We start from the raw sequence: 21,494 nt of genomic DNA, 5'->3' as shown, positions 1-21,494 counted from the left end.
AGATGGATTCAGTTTTCCCAAAATTCGAGGAATTTTTCAATTAAAAACGGTTACTAATTCAACGTTTCTTGACCGATTTCAACAATTCCAACACCAACCAATTCAGCTCATTCAGGACATCCATGCTTCCAATCATATGTTTTAAAATTCCGCTTTTCCCAAAATTCGCAAAATTTCCAGGAATTTCCTATTGAATGGATGGGACATTTTTCCAAGTTGCACAATTCTCAGATTTTTCAACACATTCAAACCTTGCCAACTTCAACACACTCAACTCATCCTGGACATGCGAACTACCATTTTTCCACATTGAACAAATTTCCAGGAATTCCCGTTTTTTGGTAACCTATTTCCACCGTCTTAAGTTTGACTACTCTTTTCACATTTTTCAACCCATTTCAACCATTCCATCGTCGAAACACTCAAATCTAGAACAAGGAACTAGATGAATTCCCGGGTCTCCTGAAATTCCAGGAATTTTTCAATAAAAACTGGTACTAATTCAACATTTCTTGACCGATTTTAACAATTCCAACACCAACCATTTCAACTCATTCAGAACATTCAAGTTTTTTAGCATCTTCCCAAAAAGTCCCGCTTTTCCCGAAATTCCACAATTTCCATGAAATTCCCATTGAAAAGAATGGGGCATTTTTCCAAGTTCCACAATTCCTAAATTGTTCATCCAATTCAAACTCTTCCATTTCCAAAATATCCAGCCTGTTTAAAAATTAAACAATTTCTAAAAATTCCGGGATTTCCAACAATTCCCTATTTTCAGACATTTTCCCCATTCAAAACAATTTGTACGTTTTTTAAACTTCCACAATTCCAACATTTTTCAACCGATTCCAAAATTTCCACCTTCAACATAATTCACTCATCCTGGAAATTTAAACTATGTATTTTTCCTGGTTAATTTTTTTTTCCAGGAATTCTCAAAATTCCCTTTTTTTCCAGACTTTTTTTTTCAACCTTTTTTCTGGCGACTACCCCTTCCACATTTTTCAACCTATTTCAACTGTTCCACTGTCCAAACATTCCTATTACTCAAGATTAAAACATTGTTTTTTGAACTAGAATATTTCCCAAAATTCCAGGAATTCCTTAATACCATTTGTCAATTATAAAATGTTACTACTTCAATAATCCTCCACCGATTTGAAATATTCTACCACCAACCATTTCAACTCATTCAGACCATTCACGTTTTGTACAGTTTTTCACAAAAATTCCCACTTTTCCCTAAATTCCCATTTTTTGTAAAATTCCCATTGAAAGCAGTGGGCCATATTTCAAAGTTCCACAATTCCCACGTTTCATCTGATTTAAACTGTTCCAACTTCAAAATATTCTAAAAAAAAATTCCCGTGAATCCTTTTTCATTTTTTATATTTTCCAATTCAAAATTATTGGCCATTTTTCAAACTTCCACCATTTCCACATTTTCAACCAATTCAAACCATTCCACCTTCAACATATTCCACCCATCCTGGAAATTCAAACAATAATTTTTTCAAGTAAAAAAATAATTCCAGGAATTCCCACTATCAAAACACTCAAACTAGAACTAGGAACTATATGAATTGCCGGTTTTCCTGAAATTCCAGGAATTTTTCAATTAAAAACTGTTACTAATTCAACATTTCTTGACCGATTTTAACAATTCCAACACCAACCAATTCAACTCATTCAGGACATTCTCAAAATTCTTAAATTTCCAGGAAGTTTCCATTGAAATGAATGGGACATTTTTCCAAGTTGCACAATTCCCCAATTTTTTAACCTTTTCAAACCATTCCAACAATAACACATTCAACTCATCCCGGACATAAAAACTACCATGTTTTCACATTCAACAAATTTCCATTAATTCCCGTTTTTTGGTAACCTATTTCCACCGTCTTAAGTTTGACTACTCCTTTCACATTTTTCAACCCATTTCAACCATTCCATCATCAAAAAACTCAAATCTAGAACAAGGAACTAGATGAATTCCCGGGTTTCCTGAAATTCCAGGAATTTTTCAATTAAAAACTGTGACTAATTCAACATTTCTTGACCCATTTCAACAATTCCAACACCAACCAATTCAGCTTATTCAGGACATTTATGCTCCTAATCATTTTTTTCTAAAATCCAGTTTTTCCCAAAATTCCCAAATTTCCAGGAAGTTCCCATTGAAATGAATGAGACATTTTTCCAAGTTGCACAATACCCACATTTTTCAACCTTTTCAAAACATTCCAACTTCAACACAATGAACTCATCCTGGACAGGCAAACTACCATTTTTCCACATTTAACAAATTTCCAGGAATTCCCCTGTTCTCGGTAAAGTATTTCCACCCTTCTTATGTTAGACTACTCCTTTCACATTTTTCCACCCATTTCAACCGTTCCATCATCAAAACACTCAAAACTAGAACAAGAAACAGAGATGAATTCCCGGATTTCCTGAAATTCCAGGGATTTTTTAATTAAAAACTGTTACAAATTCAACGTTTCTTGATCGATTTCAACAATTCCAACACCAACCAATTCAGCTAATTCAGGACACCCATGCTTCCAATCATTTGTTTTAAAAATCCGCTTTTCCCAAAATTCTCAAAATTTCCAGGAATTTCCCATTGAAATGAATGGGACGTTTTTCCAAGTTGCACAATTCCCAGATTTTTCAACCCATTCAAACCTTTCCAACTTCAAAACATTCAACTCATCCTGGACACGCAAACTACCATTTTTCCACATTCAACAAATTTCCAGGAATTCTCGTTTTTGCTAACCTATTTCCACCCGTCTTAAGTTTGACTACTCCTTTCACATTTTTCAACCCATTTCAACCGTTCCATCGTCAAAACACTCAAATCTAGAACAAGGAACTAGATGAATTCCCGGGTTTCCTGAAATTCCAGGAATTTTTCAATAAAAACTGTTACTAATTCAACATTTCTTGACCGATTTCAACAATTCCAACACCAACCATTTCAAATCATTCAGAACATTCAAGTTTTTAACATCTTCCCAAAAAAAGTCCCGCTTTTCCCGAAATTCCAAAATATCCATGAAATTCCCATTGAAAAGAATGAGGCATTTTTCTAAGTCCCACAATTCCTAAATTGTTCATCCAATTCAAACTGTTCCAACTTCCACAATTCCAACATTTTTCAACCGATTCAAAATATTCCACCTTAAACATATTCCAATCATCCTGGAAATTTAAACTATATATTTTTTTCCTGGTTAAAAAAAATTCCAGGAATTCCCAAAACTCCCTTTTTTTCCAAACTTTTTTTCCAACCTTTTTCTGGCGACTACTCCTTCCACATTTTTCAACCTATTTCAACTGTTCCACTGTCCAAACATTCCTATTAGTCAAGATTAAAACAGTGTTTTTTGAACTAGAACATTTCCCAGTTTTCCCAAAATTCCAGGAATTTCCTAATACCATTTCTCAATTAAAAAATGTTACTACTTCAATATTCCTCCACTGATTTGAAAAATTCTACCACCAACCATTTCAACTCATTCAAACCATTCACGTTTTGTACCGTTTTTCACAAAAATTCCCACTTTTCCCTAAATCCCCATTTTTTTGTAAAATTACCATTGAAAGCATTGGGACATATTTCACAGTTCCCCAATTCCCACATTTCATCTGATTTAAACTTGTCTAACTTCAAAATATTCTAAAAAAGATTCCCGGATTTCCCGTGAATCGTTTTTTAGTTTTTTATATTTTCCAATTCAAAATTATTGGCCATTTTTCAAACTTCCACCATTTCCACATTTTCAACCAATTCAAACCATTCCACCTTCAACATATTCCACCCATCCTGGAAATTCAAACTATAATTTTTTCAAGTAAAAAAATAATTCCAGGAATTCCCACCATCAAAACACTCAAACTAGAAGTAGGAACTATATGAATTGCCGGTTTTCCCAAAATTCCAGGAATTTTTCAATTAAAAACTGTTAATAATTCAACATTTCTTGACCGATTTTAACAATTCCAACACCAACCAATTCAACTCATTCAGGACATTCATGCTCCTAATCATTTTTTCTGAAAGCCCGCTTTTCCCAAAATTCTTAAATTTCCAGGAAGTTTCCATTGAAATGAATGGGACATTTTTCCTGGTTGCACAATTCCCCAATTTTTAAACCTTTTCAAACCATTCCAACAATAACACATTCCACTCATCCCGGACATTCAAACTACCATGTTTTCACATTCAACAAATTTCCAGGAATTCCCGTTTTTTGGTAACCTATTTCCATCGTCTTAATTTTGACTACTCCTTTCACATTTTTCAACCCATTTCAACCATTCCATCGTCAAAACACTCAAATCTAGAACAAGGAACTAGATGAATTCCCGGGATTCCTGAAATTCCAGGAATTTTTTAATTAAAAACTGTTACTAATTCAACATTTCTTGACCAATGTCAACAATTCCAACTCCAACCAATTCAGCTCATTCAGGACATTTATGCTCCTAATCATTTTTTTCTAAAATCCAGTTGTTCGCAAATTTCCAGGAAGTTCCCATTGAAATGAATGAGACATTTTTCCAAGTTGCACAATTCCCAGATTTTTCAACCCATTCAAACCATTCCAACTTCAACACATTGAACTCATCCTGGAGATTCAAACTACCATTTTTCCACATTCAACAAATTTCCAAGAATTCCCGTTTTTTGGTAACCTATTTCCACCCGTCTAAAGTTCGACTACTCCTTTCAACTTTTTCAACCCATTTCAAATGTTCTATCATCAGAACACTCAAATCTAAAACAAGGGACTAAATGAATTCCTGGGTTTCCGGAAATTCCAGGAAGTTTTCAATTTAAAAACTGTTACTAATTCAAAATTTGTTGACTGTTTTCAACAATTCCAACACTAACCAATTCAGCTCATTCATGACATTTATGCTCCTAATCATATTTTCCTGTCTAAATCCAGTTTTCCCAAAATTCCCAAATTTCCAGGAAGTTCCCATTGAAATGAATGAGACATTTTTCCAAGTCGCACAATTCCCACATTTTTCAACCTTTTCAAACCAGTCCAACAATAACACATTCCACTCATCCTAGACATTCTAAATAACAATTTCCCAAGTTCCAAACCACGTTTTTTTTCTAGAAATTCAAACTATTTCAACATTTAAACCATTCCAACATTCAAACTACCGTATTTCCTTGAATTGCCGCCGGGTATATAGTATGCGCCTGCCTAGAATAACTGCCGGGTCAAACTCGTTTCACAAAATAATTAGCGCATGCTTAGCATTACAGCCGGCTAAGGATTAACGCCGGGTCAAACTCGTTTCGCAAAATATTATTTTTATTAGCGCATGTCTAGAATTTCGCCAAATAATTAGCATATGCTTAGAATTTCCACAGGGTCAAACTCGTCACGTCACGATCATTTTCAAAATGGAGGAGGCTGATTTCAATCGTTTGAAATCGCATAAAGGGAAGAAGATTAAGAGCTATTCAGTAGGATTTAAGGTCCAAGCTATTGAATATGCTAAAAAGAACAGTAAGCAGCTATGTTTTATTAATATATCATAGCTGCGTGTGTCAAACATGAGTCATTAAATGACTCTCGCCTCCTGGTGGTAGAGGGCGTTAGTGATCCTTCTTGCGACTACTCGGCAACAAGCAGCAAGAGTGAGCAGCGATCGTTTATTTTTTCCTCTCGCTTGCACTTTTAACATGGAGGATTACATATCTAAAATAAAACCGTTTTCTAAACAGGACTTCCCATCGAAGCAGGAGGTAATAAAGGAAGATCTCCATCGAGACAGAGAGACTTTTAAAACTGAAGAAAGATAAGGAAGACTTCTGTAAACAAATTATCGATGACTTTGATCAGAAGGAGCTGTGCATGGACTTCAAAGAGCTATACCAAATAAAATGTATTATTATTATTTATTATTATTCATTTATAAGTAAAGGTAAGACCATAATAAAGTTTTTTTAATTAAATGTGCTTTTCATCAATCATTCAATCAATCAATGTTTACTTATATAGCCCTAAATCACTAGTGTCTCAAAGGGCTGCACAAACCACCACGACATCCTCGGTAGGCCCACATAAGGGCAAGGAAAACTCACACCCAGTGGGACATCGGTGACAATAATGACCCAGTGGGACGTCGGTGACAATGATGACTATGAGAACCTTAGAGAGGAGGAAAGCAATGGATGTCGAGCGGGTCTAACATGATACTGTGAAAGTTCAATCCACAATGGATACAACACAGTCGCGAGAGTCCAGTCCAAAGAGGATCCAAGACACAGCAGCGAGAGTCCCGTTCACAGCGGAGCCAGCAGGAAACCATCCCAAGCGTAGGCGGACCAGCAGCGCAGAGATGTCCCCAGCCGATACACAGGCGAGCAGTACATGGCCACCGGATCGGACCGGACCCCCTCCACACGGGAGAGTGGGACATAGAAGAAAAAGAAAAGAAACGGCAGATCAACTGGTCTAAAAAGGGAGTCTATTTAAAGGCTAGAGTATACAAATGAGTTTTAAGGTGAGACTTAAATGCTTCTACTGAGGTGGCATCGCGAACTGTTACCGGGAGGGCATTCCAGAGTACTGGAGCCCGAACGGAAAATGCTCTATAGCCCGCAGACTTTTTTTGGGCTTTGGGAATCACTAATAAGCCGGAGTCCTTTGAACGCAGATTTCTTGCCGGGACATATGGTACAATACAATCGGCAAGATAAGATGGAGCTAGACCGTGTAGTATTTTATACGTAAGTAGTAAAACCTTAAAGTCACATCTTAAGTGCACAGGAAGCCAGTGCAGGTGAGCCAGTACAGGTGTAATGTGATCAAACTTTCTTGTTCTTGTCAAAAGTCTAGCAGCCGCATTTTGTACCAACTGTAATCTTTTAATGCTAGACATGGGGAGACCCGAAAATAATACGTTACAGTAGTCGAGGCGAGACGTAACAAACGCATGGATAATGATCTCAGCGTCTTTAGTGGACAGAATGGAGCGAATTTTAGCGATGTTACGGAGATGAAAGAAGGCCGTTTTAGTAACGCTTTTAATGTGTGCCTCAAAGGAGAGAGTTGGGTCGAAGATAATACCCAGGTTCTTTACCGTGTCGCCTTGTTTAATTGTTTGGTTGTCAAATGTTAGAGTTGTATTATTAAATAGAGTTCGGTGTCTAGCAGGACCGATAATCAGCATTTCCGTTTTTTTGGCGTTGAGTTGCAAAAAGTTAGCGGACATCCATTGTTTAATTTCATTAAGACACGCCTCCAGCTGACTACAATCCGGCGTGTTGGTCAGCTTTAGGGGCATGTAGAGTTGGGTGTCATCAGCATAACAGTGAAAGCTAATACCGTATTTGCGTATGATGTCACCTAGCGGCAGCATGTAGATGCTGAAGAGTGCAGGGCCAAGGACCGAACCCTGGGGAACTCCACACGTTACCTTAACGTAGTCCGAGGTCACATTGTTATGGGAGACACACTGCATCCTATCAGTAAGATAAGAGTTAAACCAAGACAGGGCTAAGTCTGACATACCAATTCGTGTTTTGATACGTTCTAATAAAATATTATGATCGACGGTATCGAAAGCAGCGCTAAGATCGAGGAGCAGCAACATAGATGACGCATCAGAATCCATCGTTAGCAATAGATCATTAGTCAATTTTGCGAGGGCTGTCTCAGCCGAGTGATTTGCCCTGAAACCGGATTGAAAGGTTTCACATAGATTGTTAGACGCTAAGTGTTCATTTAACTGCTCCGCAACAATTTTTTCAAGGATTTTTGAAATAAAGGGAAGGTGAGACACCGGTCGGTAATTTACCATGAGGTCAGGATCGAGGTTAGGTCTTTTAAGAAGAGGATGAATAACCGCTTTTTTGAATGCTAGGGGAACAGTGCCCGAGGAAAGTGATAAGTTTATAATATTTAGCACTGATGGACCTAATAATTCAAAGAGCTCCTTGATCAGTTTCCCAGGAAGAGGGTCAAGTAAACATGTTGTCTGTTTTATTCCATTTACACGTTGTAACAATTCCTCTAATGTTATTTCCTCAAAACGAGAGAAACTATTTTGGAGGGCAGTATCCGCCGTATATACAATCGTGTCAGTGTTAATAGAACCCCGTTGTAGCTGGGACGCATTGTCTTTAATCTCCTTTCTAATGACTTCAATTTTCTTACTAAAGAATTGCATAAAGTCATCAGCTGAGTGGGTTGAGCTACTGGAAGGAATCCCTTGTTGGGTTAGCGATGCTACCGTACTAAACAAAAATTTAGGATCGTTTTTATTACGGTGGATGAGATTTGAGTAATATTTAGCTTTAGCTAAGGTAAGCATGCGTTTATAAGTTATTAAACCATCACTCCATGCTTGATGGTGCACCTCAAGTTTAGTCGTGCGCCATTTGCGTTCCAGCTTTCTACATAATAATTTCTGAGCTCTAGTTTCTTCTGTAAACCACGGGGTGCGCTTTTTTGGAGCCTTTTTTAACTTTAGCGGTGCTATGTTATCAATGGTTTCGCGCAGGGCGTCGTTAAAGTTGTTAGTGAGGTTATCAATAGAGCCCACATACTTTGGGAATGGTGCCATTACTGAGGGCAGTAGGTCAGCAAGAGTTGTCGTTGTGGCTGTATTAATGTTGCGGCTGCTATAGCAGGTATTATTATTATTAGTTTGACGAACATGCGTCTGAACCTCGAATTTTATAAGGTAATGATCGGACAATACTTTAGTATACGGGAGTATCGTAACTTTGGAAACGGTGATGCCCCTGAAAAGCACTAGGTCTATCGTATTACCGTTGCGATGCGTGGGTTCATTTATTATTTGTGTGAGACCACAGCTATCAATTACAGTCTGGAGCGCTACGCACGGTGGGTCCGATGGGGTATTCATATGGATATTAAAGTCCCCCATTATGATTATATTATCGGCGTGTGTCACTAGATCAGCAACGAACTCTGAGAATTCATTAATAAAGTCCGAATAGGGCCCTGGGGGGCGGTAGATAACAGCCAGGTGTAGAGGCAGCGGTGTGACAGACCTCATAGTAAGCACCTCAAACGATTTATATTTATTATTTATGTTAGGACTAAGGTTAAAGTTTTCGTTGTATATTAGTGCGACCCCCCCCACCCCTTTTGAACGGACGGGCAATATGCGCATGTGTAAAGTTAGGAGGACATGCCTCATTTAGCGCAAAAAAGTCGTTTGGTTTAAGCCAGGTTTCACTGAGACCGATGACGTTAAGATTGTTGTCTCTGATGATATCATTAACTAACAACGTTTTAGGAGACAATGATCTTATGTTTAAAAAACCTATATTATAGGTAGTGGGCTGTTTTAGGGAGTTTTTGATCAAATTATCCGTAGTATCAATATTAATAATGTTGTGTTTATTATGCCCAGTGCATTTAGTATAGTTACGACCATATCTAGGAATTGATACGACAGGAATTTTCCGATTGTTTGATTGTTGCTTTGATAAACTGCACGCATCATGGTTAGCCACCTCAGTAACGGGGATTTTCCGATTGTTTGTTTGTTGCTTTGATAAACTGCACGCATCATAGTTAGCCACGTCAGTAAAACACATGTCCAACTCTGAAACCCTCAAAGCAGAAAAAACTTGTTCTAATTTAACTGACTCCTTACCCAGACCAGTAGTCTCGCATTTTCCATCTAAATCCGTCTTCAGGATGGAGGAAAGTGGTGTTCTGTAGGGATTAGCCTTCTGCTTTGTTTTTAGCCCCGCTCGGCATCCGCGTTTCCGAACACACCGCTGGCGTCTGCTCCGTAGACGGCCCCCGCTGCTACTAGACTCCCCTGCTTCACAGGCCGCTGGATGTAGCCGCCGATGTATTCCCATGCTAGTTAGCAAGTCTAGCACGCAAGTGTCTATCAGTCCAAAACGGCCCGATTCGTCCACATCCAGAAGTGTCTGGCGGTCGTACGTGATCACGGAGTGACCACGATGTGAGCCAGCCATAAAGTTTGTGGAATTGTCCGGTATTTCTGCCAAATGTTTCATCTTTAGCAGGAGCTCCTCGAGAGCGCAGCCCGTCCGGGCGGCCGCCATCTCATGATGGTATCCTTACATCACACTCAAATTCTTAAGCGCAGGCCTAAATTTACCCAGACCTTTGGTAAGTGCCGGAGTGAGAAGAGGTTTTAAATTAATTAGCGCTTCGGCGGCAATTCAAGGAAATACGGTATTCTTCCGTTTATACTACCTTCCGTCAGCATTTCACTTTAACTCCAGCATTGGAGCATTTGTAGTGGAATTTCTGACTTTTATACCATATTTTGTGTCTGTTGAAGTCCTTAAAGAAAATCTGTCAACAAGCTTTAAGACAGGGGTAGGGAACCTGTGGCTCTTTTGATGACTGGATCTGGTTCTCAGATAAATCTTAGCTGAGATTGCTTAACGCGATAATTATGAATAATTTTGCTGGTAATCACAGTGCTAAAAATAATGTTCAAAATATAAAACATTCTCATGCATTTAAATCCATCCATCCGTTTTCTACCGCACCTGTTCAAGAAGTCACATTAATGGTAAGAAGTATTTTATGTCACGATGGGGGGCCTTGCAGCTTGCTGCGGGGTCGTTCTCCCAGGAAGGCAGAGGGACTACTCGGGACATGGCATTTAGGTAAAAACATGATTTAATTTTAGCTAAAAAAATATACAAACAAAAATCGCTCACAGCGGAGGCACAACTTGGGCTAAGGAACAAAGGTAACGCATAAACAGACTATTAACATAAATCAAACAAAACTTACTTGGCATGGCATGAAGCATGAAACAAGTCAGCACAGGGCGACTGACTGGCAAAGACGAGCTTAAATACTGCCTCTGATTAGGGCTCGGGATGCAGGTGAGCGGGCATTTTGTCCACCAGAGACAGGTGGGCAAAATGAGTAACCAAGGAAACCAGACAAGGGAGTGGAAAAAAACAGGAACTTAAAGAGTCCAAAGGACAAAATGCACATGGCCAAACAAAAACATGATCAACAGACATGAAATTTTATTTTATTATTGGTTAGCTTCAGAATAACAATGTTATTAAAAAGAATAAGAGACTTATTATACTCTAAAAATGTTGGTCTTACCTAAAAATGCACGCATTTAGTTGTATTCAGTGTTGAAAAATATGATATGGCTCTCACGGAAATACATTTTGAAATATTTGGCTTTCATGGCTCTCTCAGCCAAAAAGGTTCCTGACCCCTGCTTTAAGAGGTCTGCTCTTTTCTTTTTTCCAATTCAGAACCAAAGGTTCATAGGTAGAGGAAAGTTGAATTTGTGGTCGCTCTAACCATTCTAAAAAATGTTATGACTGTTTGTTAAGACTAAGGGATCCACAGTTGTTTTGGAGCCAGCAGTTGCAAAACAACAAGGCCTTGACACATGAGGGAAACATATGAGAGGCCAGGAGACCAATATTTGATATAATTTGCATGATTTTGCCTGATCCTGGATTCTCTGGAGGATGTTGTCTGTCTGCATATCAATTCAATCCAACTGTTACTAATTCAACATTTCTTGACCGATTTCAACAATTCCAACACCAACCATTTCAACTCATTCAGAACATTCAAGTTTTTTAACATCTTCCCAAAAAGTCCCGCTTTTCCCGAAATTCCAAAATATCCATGAAATTCCCATTGAAAAGAATGAGGCATTTTTATTAAGTTCCACAATTCCTAAATTGTTCATCCAATTCAAACTGTTCCAACTCCAAAATTTTCAGCCTGTTTAAAAATTTAACAATTTTGAAAAATTCCCGGATTTCCAAAAATTCCCTATTTTCAGAGACATTTTCCCCATTCAAACCGATTTGTATGTTTGTAGGTGGACAAAATGAGTAACCAAGGAAACCAGACAAGGGAGTGGAAAAAAACAGGAACTTAAAGAGTCCAAAGGACAAAAGCACATGGCCAAACAAAAACATGCACCAACAGACATGACATTTTAATTTATTATTGGTTAGCTTCAGAATAACAATGTTATTAAAAAGAATAAGAGACTTATTATACTCCAAAAATGTTGGTCTTAGTTAAAAATGCACGCATTTAGTTGTATTCAGTGTTGAAAAATATGATATGGCTCTCACGGAAATACATTTTGAAATATTTGGCTTTCATGGCTCTCTCAGCCAAAAAGGTTCCTGACCCCTGCTTTAAGAGGTCTGCTCTTTTCTTTTTTCCAATTCAGAACCAAAGGTTCATAGGAAGAGGAAAGCTGAATTTGTGGTCGCTCTAACCATTCTAAAAAATGTTATGACTGTTTGTTAAGACTAAGGGATCCACAGTTGTTTTGGAGCCAGCAGTTGCAAAACAACAAGGCCTTGACACATGAGGGAAACATATGAAAGGCCCGGAGACCAATATTTGATATAATTTGCATGATTTTGCCTGATCCTGGATTCTCTGGAGGATGTTGTCTGTCTGCATATCAATTCAATCCAACTCTGTACTTTTTCATATTGGGTAAATAAAACTTTTGTACTAAAACCACTTTGTTTGCAGTTTAAGCTTCGGCCCATACCACCACACATTCACGTGTAATTCCTCCAGGAATTGCCTCTTCTAGTCTTGTTTTGAGGTCTTATTTTCCAAATTGCTGCATCATGGGAATAAAGATGCGTCTGAACACACCCCCGCACAGACAGACAGAGAGAGAGAGAGAGAGACTACGTTTCCAATCTCCCTCCTAAATGGTGTGAGGTGATTGCACGGGGGCTTCGGCAGTCCTTCCAATCGATCAAATGTGATAACAGACTCCATCCGGCTGGCCTTCTTCGCCGGGCCGCAATGCCCCTGTCGCTCCTTTCTCTCCATTAACCCGAGCGGCGGCGTGTCGGATCATTTCCCGCTCGCCCAGCCCGCTGTTTCCCTAACACAAATCCAATAGCAGGTGTTGTGTTGTTCCCATTTATTAAAAAAGTATCGATCCCTCACAGCCTTATGAGCTGTCATTTCACCGTCCTTTTACGTCTCTGTCCGACTGTAACCCCCGCCCGTCTTCCGCCTCAGGCTCGACCAATCTCCAGTGTGACGGCGAGGGTCGCTGCGTCTGTGCCGGCGGCGTAACGGGAGACAAGTGCGACACCTGTCAAGATGGCTTCCACTCTTTGGGCCCTGGCGGCTGCAGGTGAGCAGCTCCTCCATGAGCTTCCCAGGGAGTGATGATGCTGGTGTTGTCTCGTTGACAAGTACGGAATAATTGCAAAACCCAAACTGGGAAGAATTATGGAAGAGAAACTTGGACCACGTCAGCATACATAAAACTCTAGGGTCTTAACTTGTGACTTACATAACTGAGGCGTTCCTCAAGGCAACCCTTTAAGTCCTCACCTTTTTGGTACGTACAAGTACTTTATGTGCTTTACTTTGAAAATCAACTTTTACCTTGAAAATCAGTGTATATCTTGAAACTCAATGTTAACCTTGAAAAATAGTTTTTACCCTGAAAATGTGTTTTTTCCTTGAAAATCACTTTTTCCCTTGAACATTTTATTTACCTTGAAAATCACTTTTTGCCTTGAAAATCATTTTCTACCTTAAGAAATATTTTTTGCCTTGAAAATCAGTTTTCACCTTGAAAATCAGTTTTTGCCACGAAAATTTAACTTTTACCTTAAAAATCAGTTTTTGTCCTGAAAATCAGTTTTTGCTTTGACAATCAACTTTTCCTTTGAATATCAGTTTTTGCCTTGAAAATCAACTTTTACCTTGAAAACCAGTTTATCTCTTGAGCCTCAATGTTTACCTTGAAAAATAGTTTTTACCCTGAAAATCGATTTCTACCTTGAAAATCGACTTCTACCTTAAGAATTATTTTTTGCCTTGAAAATCAGTTTTTACCTTGAAAATCAGTTTTAGCCTTGAAAATCAACTTTTGCCTTAAAAAAATCAGTTTTTACCTTGAAAATCGTTTTTTTTGTCTTGAAAATCAGTTTTTACCTTAACTATTGTTTGTCTTGAAAATCAGTTTTTACCTTGAAAATCAGTTTTTGTTTTGAAAGTCAAATTTTACTTTGAATATCAGTTTTTACCTTGAAAATTTGTTTTTGTTTTGAAAATCAGTTTTTACCTTGAAAATCAGTTTTTGCCTCGAAAATAAGTTTTTGCTTTGAAAATCAACTTTTACTTTGAATATCAGGTTTTACCTTGAAAATCACTTTTTGCCTTGACAATCATTTTCTACCTTAAGAATTATTTTTTTCCTTGAAAATCAGTTTTCACCTTGAAAATCAGTTTTAGCCTTGAAAATCAACTTTTGCCTTAAAAAAATCAGTTTTTACCTTGAAAATCGTTTTTTGTCTTGAAAATCAGTTTTTACCTTGAAAATCAGTTTTTGCTTTGAAAATCAACTTTTACTTTGAATATCAGGTTTTACCTTGAAAATCACTTTTTGCCTTGACAATCATTTTCTACCTTAAGAATTATTTTTTGCCTTGAAAATCAGTTTTCACCTTGAAAATCAGTTTTAGCCTTGAAAATCAACTTTTGCCTTGAAAAAAATCAGTTTTTACCTTGAAAATCGTTTTTTGTCTTGAAAATCAGTTTTTACCTTGAAAATCAGTTTTTGCTTTGAAAATCAAATTTTACTTTGAATATCAGTTTTTACCTTGAAAATTAGTTTTTGTTTTGAAAATCAGTTTTTACCTTGAAAATCAGTTTTTGCCTCGAAAATCAGTTTTTGCTTTGAAAATCAACTTTTACTTTGGATATCAAGTTTTACCTTGAAAATCAGTTTTTGCCTGGAAAATTTAACTTTGACCTAGAAAATCAGTTTTTACCCTTAAAATCAGTTTTTACCCTTAAAATCAGTTTTTACCCTTAAAATCAGTTTTTGTCTTGAAAATCAGTTTTTGCTTTGACAATCAACTTTTCCTTTGAATATCAGTTTTTGCCTTGAAAATCAACTTTTACTTTGAAAACCAGTTTATCTCTTGAACCTCAATGTTTACCTTGAAAAATAGTTTTTACCCTGAAAATCAGTTTTTGCCTTGAACATCGTTTTCTACCTTAAGAATTATTTTTTTGCCTTGAAAATCAGTTTTTACCTTGAAAATCAGTGTTTGCCTTGAAAATCAGTTTTTGCCTTGAAAATTTGTTTTTACCTTAAAAAATTTGTTTTTACCTTGAAAATAAGTTTTTACCTTGAAAATCAGTTTTTACCTTGAAAATCAGTTTTTACCTTGAAAATCAGCTTTTGCCTTGAAAATCAGCTTTTATCTTGAAAATCAGCTTTTGCCTTGAAAATCAACTTTTACCTTAAAAAAACAGTTTTTACCTTGAAAATCGGTTTTTGTCTTGAAAATCAGTTTTTACCTTAAGAATAATTTTTTGTCTTGAAAATCAGTTTTTGCTTTGAAAATCAGTTTGTGCTTTGAAATCAGTTTTTGCCTTGAAAATCAGTTTTCACCTTGAAAAACAGTTTTTACTTTGAAAATCAGTTTTTACCAAGAAAATCAGTTTTTGCCTTAAATCAGTTTTTGCTTTGAAAATTAACTTTTACTTGGAAAATCAGTTTTTACCTTGAAAATCACTTTTTGCCTCGAAAATTTAACTTTTACCTTGAAAATCAGTTTTTACCTTGAAAATCAGTTTTTACTTTGAAAATCGGTTATTACCTTAAGAATAATTTTTTGTCTTGAAAATCAGTTTTTACCTTGAAAATCGGTTTTTACCTTGAAAATCAGTTTTTACCTTAAAAATCAGTTTTTGTCTTGTAAATCAGTTTTTGCTTTGACAATCAATTTTTACTATGAATATCAGTTTTTGCCTTGAAAATCAACTTTTGCCTTGAAAATCAGGTTTTACCTTGAAAATCAGGTTTTACCTTTAAAATCTGCTTTTACCTTGAAACTAAATGTTTACTTTGAAAATCCTTTTTTATCCTGAAAAAGTGTTTTTGCCTTGAAAATCAGTTTTTACCTGGAATATCACTTTTTTCCCTTGAACATTTTACTTTTACCTTGAAAATCCCTTTTTGCCTTGAAAATCACTTTTTGCCTTAAGAATTATTTTTTGCATTGAAAATCAGCGACACCTGTCAAGATGGCTTCCACTCTTTGGGCCCCAGCGGTTGCAGGTGAGCGGCTCCTCCGTGAGCTTCCAAGGGAGTGATGATGCTCGTGTTGTCTCATTGACGAGTACGGAATAATTACAAAACCCGAACTGGGAAGAATTATGGAAGAGGAACTTGGACCGCGTCAGCATACATAAAACTCTAGGGTCTTAACTTGTGACTTACATAACTGAGGCGTTCCTCAAGGCACCCCTTTAAGTCCTCACCTTTTTGGTACGTACAAGTACTTTTAGTAATGTGCTGTACCTTGAAAATCAACGTTTACCTTGAAACTCGATGTTTACCTTGACAATCAGTTTTTACCCTGAAAATTAGTTTTAGCCTTGAAAATCAGTTTTTACCTTGAAAATTTAATTTTCTCTGGAAAATTCTAGGCGTAAAATCTTTCCTCAGAGCGTGCTGGAACTGTACAAAGAGTGCAGTCCAGACGTCTCTCCTCAATTGAGCCAAATTTAATTCTGTCTCTGTTTAATTCTTTGCTTCTTGTCTTGTTTAACGGATGTAATCAGTGTTCGAAACTGACAATTTGTTGTTAAAATAAGACCGGTAATGCCATTTTTTGTGGTCCCCTTTACTTAGAGAAGTATCAAAAAGTATTAATCTTTGAACTGTTTTACAACCTCTTATTTGATATATTCTGTAACCATAGGTGATGGCTGTGTACGAACCCCCCTCTCTTAGAAACAGCTGTTGCCATGTAATCAGGGAAAGTCCAAATAAAAGAGGATTTGTACAATCTTTCGTCAGAGCGTACTGGAACTGTACAAAGAGTACAGTCCAGACGCCTCTCCTCAATTGAGGCAAATTTAATTCTGTCTCTGTTTAATTCCTTGCTTTCTGTCTTGTTTAATAGATGTCATCAGTGTTTGAACCTGACAATTTGTTGTTAAAATAAGGCCAATAATGCAATTTTTTGTGGTCACCTTTATTCAGAGAAGTATCAAAAAGTATTCATCTTTTAACTGTTTTACGACCTCTTATTTGAACTATTCTGTAACCATAGGTGATGGCTGTTTACGAACCCCCCTCCCTTAGAAACAGCTGTTGCCATGTAATCAGGGAAAGTCCAAATAAAAGAGGATTTGTACAATCTTTCGTCAGAGCGTACTGGAACTGTACAAAGAGTACAGTCCAGACGCCTCTCCTCAATTGAGGCAAATTTAATTCTGTCTCTGTTTAATTCCTTGCTTTCTGTCTTGTTTAATAGATGTCATCAGTGTTTGAACCTGACAATTTGTTGTTAAAATAAGGCCAATAATGCAATTTTTTGTGGTCCCCTTTATTTAGAGAAGTATCAAAAAGTACTCATCTTTGAACTGTTTTTGAACTGTTCTGTTCCATATTTTTTTGTTGTATTGCTTTATCCCCAACACAATTAAACAACTAAATGAACATCATTCAAGTCAGGTGAGTCCATCATTTTCTCCGGGGGTTGTAGTTTTACTAAAAAAAAGTTTGAAAAAAATGACTGCTGACTGCATTTGAAATTAGCAATTTTTCACATTCTAAAAGTGTTGGTAGTTGCAACAAAAGGTGAGAACTTAAAGGTATGCCTTAACCTTCGTCTTGTGTTAGGGTCGGCACCAACCCGATTTAGTTTTTAAATGCATAAAAGACCACATAAATTTATTTTTATGCATCAAGGCTTTTTGACTTTGTCAGGAACCTCTATTTCAACAAAATAAAACTTTTTTTTTTGTTTCACTAAATTATAAAATGCTCTGGTTGAAATTATGACATTGGTGTTGTTAGGGTCGGTTTCGACCCAGTTATAAAAAATAAGACTATAAAGCACTAAGTAGAGCCAAAACTGAACACACTGACGGCCAGCTCCTCTCCCAATAATGTGAGCTTTAGTGGATCCTCATTTTACCTTGTTATCCAGTACAAAAACAAACAACATTTATGTGTTTTTTTTATGCATTTAAAAACTAAAATGTCCAGACATTTGAGGTCAATTCAGTTGTTACTATGTTAAAATTATTAAAATGAAAAAATAAATAAAACAAATTTATTCAATATATGTGTTCTAATACCCCTCAGTAATGGTCAGGTAACACAAATACTTTTTTTTATTTATACGATTCTCTTGAGGTTCGTTTTACCATTTTTTCAATTGAAATCGAGGGGTATACTGACAAAAAAAAGGCCCAATGGCCCACACAAAAAATATTAAAACCAATATTTTCATGGATAAGGAAACCTAACGAGGTAACCAAGAGATGAGAAACAAATTGGATGATAGATAATTGTTTTTAGTGTATTTTACAGCTGATTTAAGACATGGGTCAAAACAGACCCGTTAACATAAGAGATGGTAACAGAAAGCTAACACAAGAGGAAGGTTAAAGGAACATCTCAGTTATGTAAATCGTAAGTTGGGAATCCAGTTTCTTATGTTTACTAGCAAGGTTGAAATGTTATAGCACAGATGTTTGGAACTGAACTCACGAAGGCCGGTTTTTGTGTCCTTCCACGCCCGCATTTGGCTCCGCCAAGGCTGTCCTTTGTCACCGATTCTGTTCATAACTTTTATGGACAGAATTTCTTGGCGCAGTCAAGGCGTTGAGGGGTTCCAGGTTGGTGGCCGCGGGATCGGGTCTCTGCTTTTTGCAGATGATGTGGTCCTGTTGGCTTCATCTGGCCGGGGTCTTCAGCTCTCACTGGATCGGTTCGCAGCCGAGTCTGAAGCGACCGGGTTGGGAATCAGATGAAAAATGTGTGGAACTTTGTGTGGACGGAGTTCAATTTGGCTCAATGAGGAGAGACGTTTGGGATGTACTCTCGTTACGGCCTCCCACCAATCCGAGTCCGAGTCCATGGTTCTCGCCCGGAAAAGGGTGGAGACCCTGCCCCAAGTGGAGGAGTTCAAGTACCTTGGATTCTTGTTCACGAGTGAGGGAAAAGTGGATCATGAGATCGATAGGCGGATCGGTGCCGCGTCTTCAGTAATGCGGACGTATTGATCCGTTGTGGTGAAGAAGGAGCTGAGCCGGAAAGCAAAGCTCTCAATTTACCGGTTCGATCTACGTTCCCACCCTCACCTATGGTCATGAGCTTTGGGTCATGACTGAAAGGATAAGATCACGGATACAAGCGGCCGAAATGAGTTTCCTCCGACGTGTGGCGGGGTTCTCCCTTAGAGATAGGGTGAGAAGCTCTGTCATCCGGGAATAACTCAAAGTAAAGCCGCTGCTCCTCCACATCGAGAGGAGCCAAATGAGGTGATTCGGGCATCTGGTCAGGATGCCACCCGAACGCCTCCCTAGGGAGGTGTTTAGGGCACGTCCAACCGGTAGGAGGCCACGGGGAAGACCCAAGGCAAGTTGGGAAGACTATGTTTAACGGCTGGTCTGGGAACGCCTCGGGATCCCCCGGGAAGAGCTAGACGAAGTGGCTGGGGAGAGGGAAGTCTGGGCTTCCCTGCTTAGGCTGCTGCCCCCGCGACCCGACCTCGGATAAGCGAAAGAAGATGGATGGATGGATGTGAAACACCCAAAGATTAGCAGCCCTAATATATATATATTATATATATTTTAGCCATAGAGGAAGAAAATACATTTGTTATTATTATTATTTCTATTAGGAATAAACAAAGTGCGTCATCGCTCAAAGCGCCAACAGCGAGTGGATCTCATTTTCATATTCCCGTCTGCAGCACAAAGTTATGTCAAATACGTTTCAACATCCTCGCCATCGCCCCCCTCCTGCTGTGCTGGTGCGTGCTAGCTTCTGCTAGCGCGTGTTGCGGGATGACCTCTGCCCAAAACCTGGTTCTCCCTCCTGTGTTGCCATGGCGACCAGATCCACCTGAAATCTCAAGAGAAGACGAACGCTGCAGGGGAAAATGTTTAAAAAAAAAAAAAAGAAGAAAAAAAACAACCCCACCAGAACCATATTCATATTTAATTGTATTAATTTATCTTTTATCACTGTTAATTCCTTTTGAGTCTGACCATGGATTGAATACGAAGTAGGAATTCTTCATTGTACGGTATAGTTCGGTTGGTAGAGCGGCCGTGCCAGCAACTTGATGGTTGCAGGTTCGATTCCCGCTTCCGCCATCCTAGTCACTGTCGTTGTGTCCTCGGGCAAGACACTTTACCCACCTGCTCCCGGTGCCACCCACACTGGTTTAAATGTAACTTAGATATTGGGTTTCACTATGTAAAGCGCTTTGAGTCACTAGAGAAAAGCGCTATATAAATATAATTCACTTCACTTCACAACCCAAAACTGGTGAATTTGGCACATTTTGTAAAAGGTAAATAAAAAAAAAATATAATGATTTGCAAATCCTTTTCAACTTATCCATCCATCCTTCCATTTTCTACCGTTTATTCCCTTTGGGGTCGTAGGGGGCGCTAGTGCCTATCTCAGCTACAGTCGGGCGGAAGGCGTTGTACACCCTGGACAAGTCGCCACCTCATCGCAGGGCCAACACAGATAGACAGACCACATTCACATTCATATGTATATATGTATATATGTGTATATGTTTATACTGTATATATATGTATATACATATATATATATACAAACTCCGTTTCCATATGAGTTGGGAAATTGTGTTAGATGTAAATATAAACGGAATACAATGATTTGCAAATCCTTCTCAACCCATATTCAATTGAATGCACTACAAAGACAAGATTTTTGATGTTCAAACTCATGCACTTTAATTTTTCGGCAAATAATAATTAACTTAAAATTTCATGGCTGCAACATGTGCCAAAGTAGTTGGGAAAGGGCATGTTCACCACTGTGTTACATCACCTTTTCTTTTAACAACACTCAATAAACGTTTGGGAACTGAGGAAACTAATTGTTGAAGCTCTGAAAGTGGAATGCTCTCCCATTCTTGCTTGATGTACAGCTTGAGTTGTTTAACAGTCCGAGGTCTTGTTGGCGTATTTTACGTTTCATAATGCGGCGCACATTTTCGGTGGGAGACAGGTTTGGACTGCAGGCGGGCCAGGAAAGTACCCGCAGTCTTTTACTACGAATCCACACTGTGGATGTGTGGCTTGGCATTGTTTTGCTGAAATAAGCAGGGGCGTCCATGATAGCATTGCTTGGATGACAACATATGTTGTTCCAAAACCTGTATGGACCATTTAGCATTAATTAGATGTGTAAGTTACCCATGCCTTGGGCACTAATACACCCCCATACCATCACAGATGCTGGCTTTTGAACTTTGTGCCTATAACAATCTGGGTGGTTATTTTCCTCTTAGTTCCGGAGGACACCACGTCCACAGTTTCTAAATATAATTTGAAATGTGGACTTGTCAGACCACAGAACATTTTTCCACTTTGCATCAGTCCATCTTAGATGAGCTCGGGCCCAGCAAAGCCGGCAGCGTTCCT

General features: G+C 38.1%; 1 protein-coding gene across 1 annotated transcript in view; it reads left to right on the top strand.

The window, feature by feature from the left end:
- lamc3 (laminin, gamma 3) overlaps positions 1–21,494 on the top strand; it is a 297,472-nt gene that overhangs the window by 144,303 nt on the left and 131,675 nt on the right. The window contains 1 exon segment of the mRNA XM_061907982.1: positions 13,059–13,176. Coding sequence (XP_061763966.1) covers positions 13,059–13,176 — 118 coding nt within the window.

The sequence above is a fragment of the Nerophis ophidion genome, linkage group LG08 (genome assembly GCF_033978795.1).
Source record: "Nerophis ophidion isolate RoL-2023_Sa linkage group LG08, RoL_Noph_v1.0, whole genome shotgun sequence".
Classification (NCBI taxonomy): domain Eukaryota; kingdom Metazoa; phylum Chordata; class Actinopteri; order Syngnathiformes; family Syngnathidae; genus Nerophis; species Nerophis ophidion.
The sequence above is the reverse complement of the archived record's forward strand: the minus strand, read 5'-3'. Positions and strand labels throughout refer to the sequence as shown.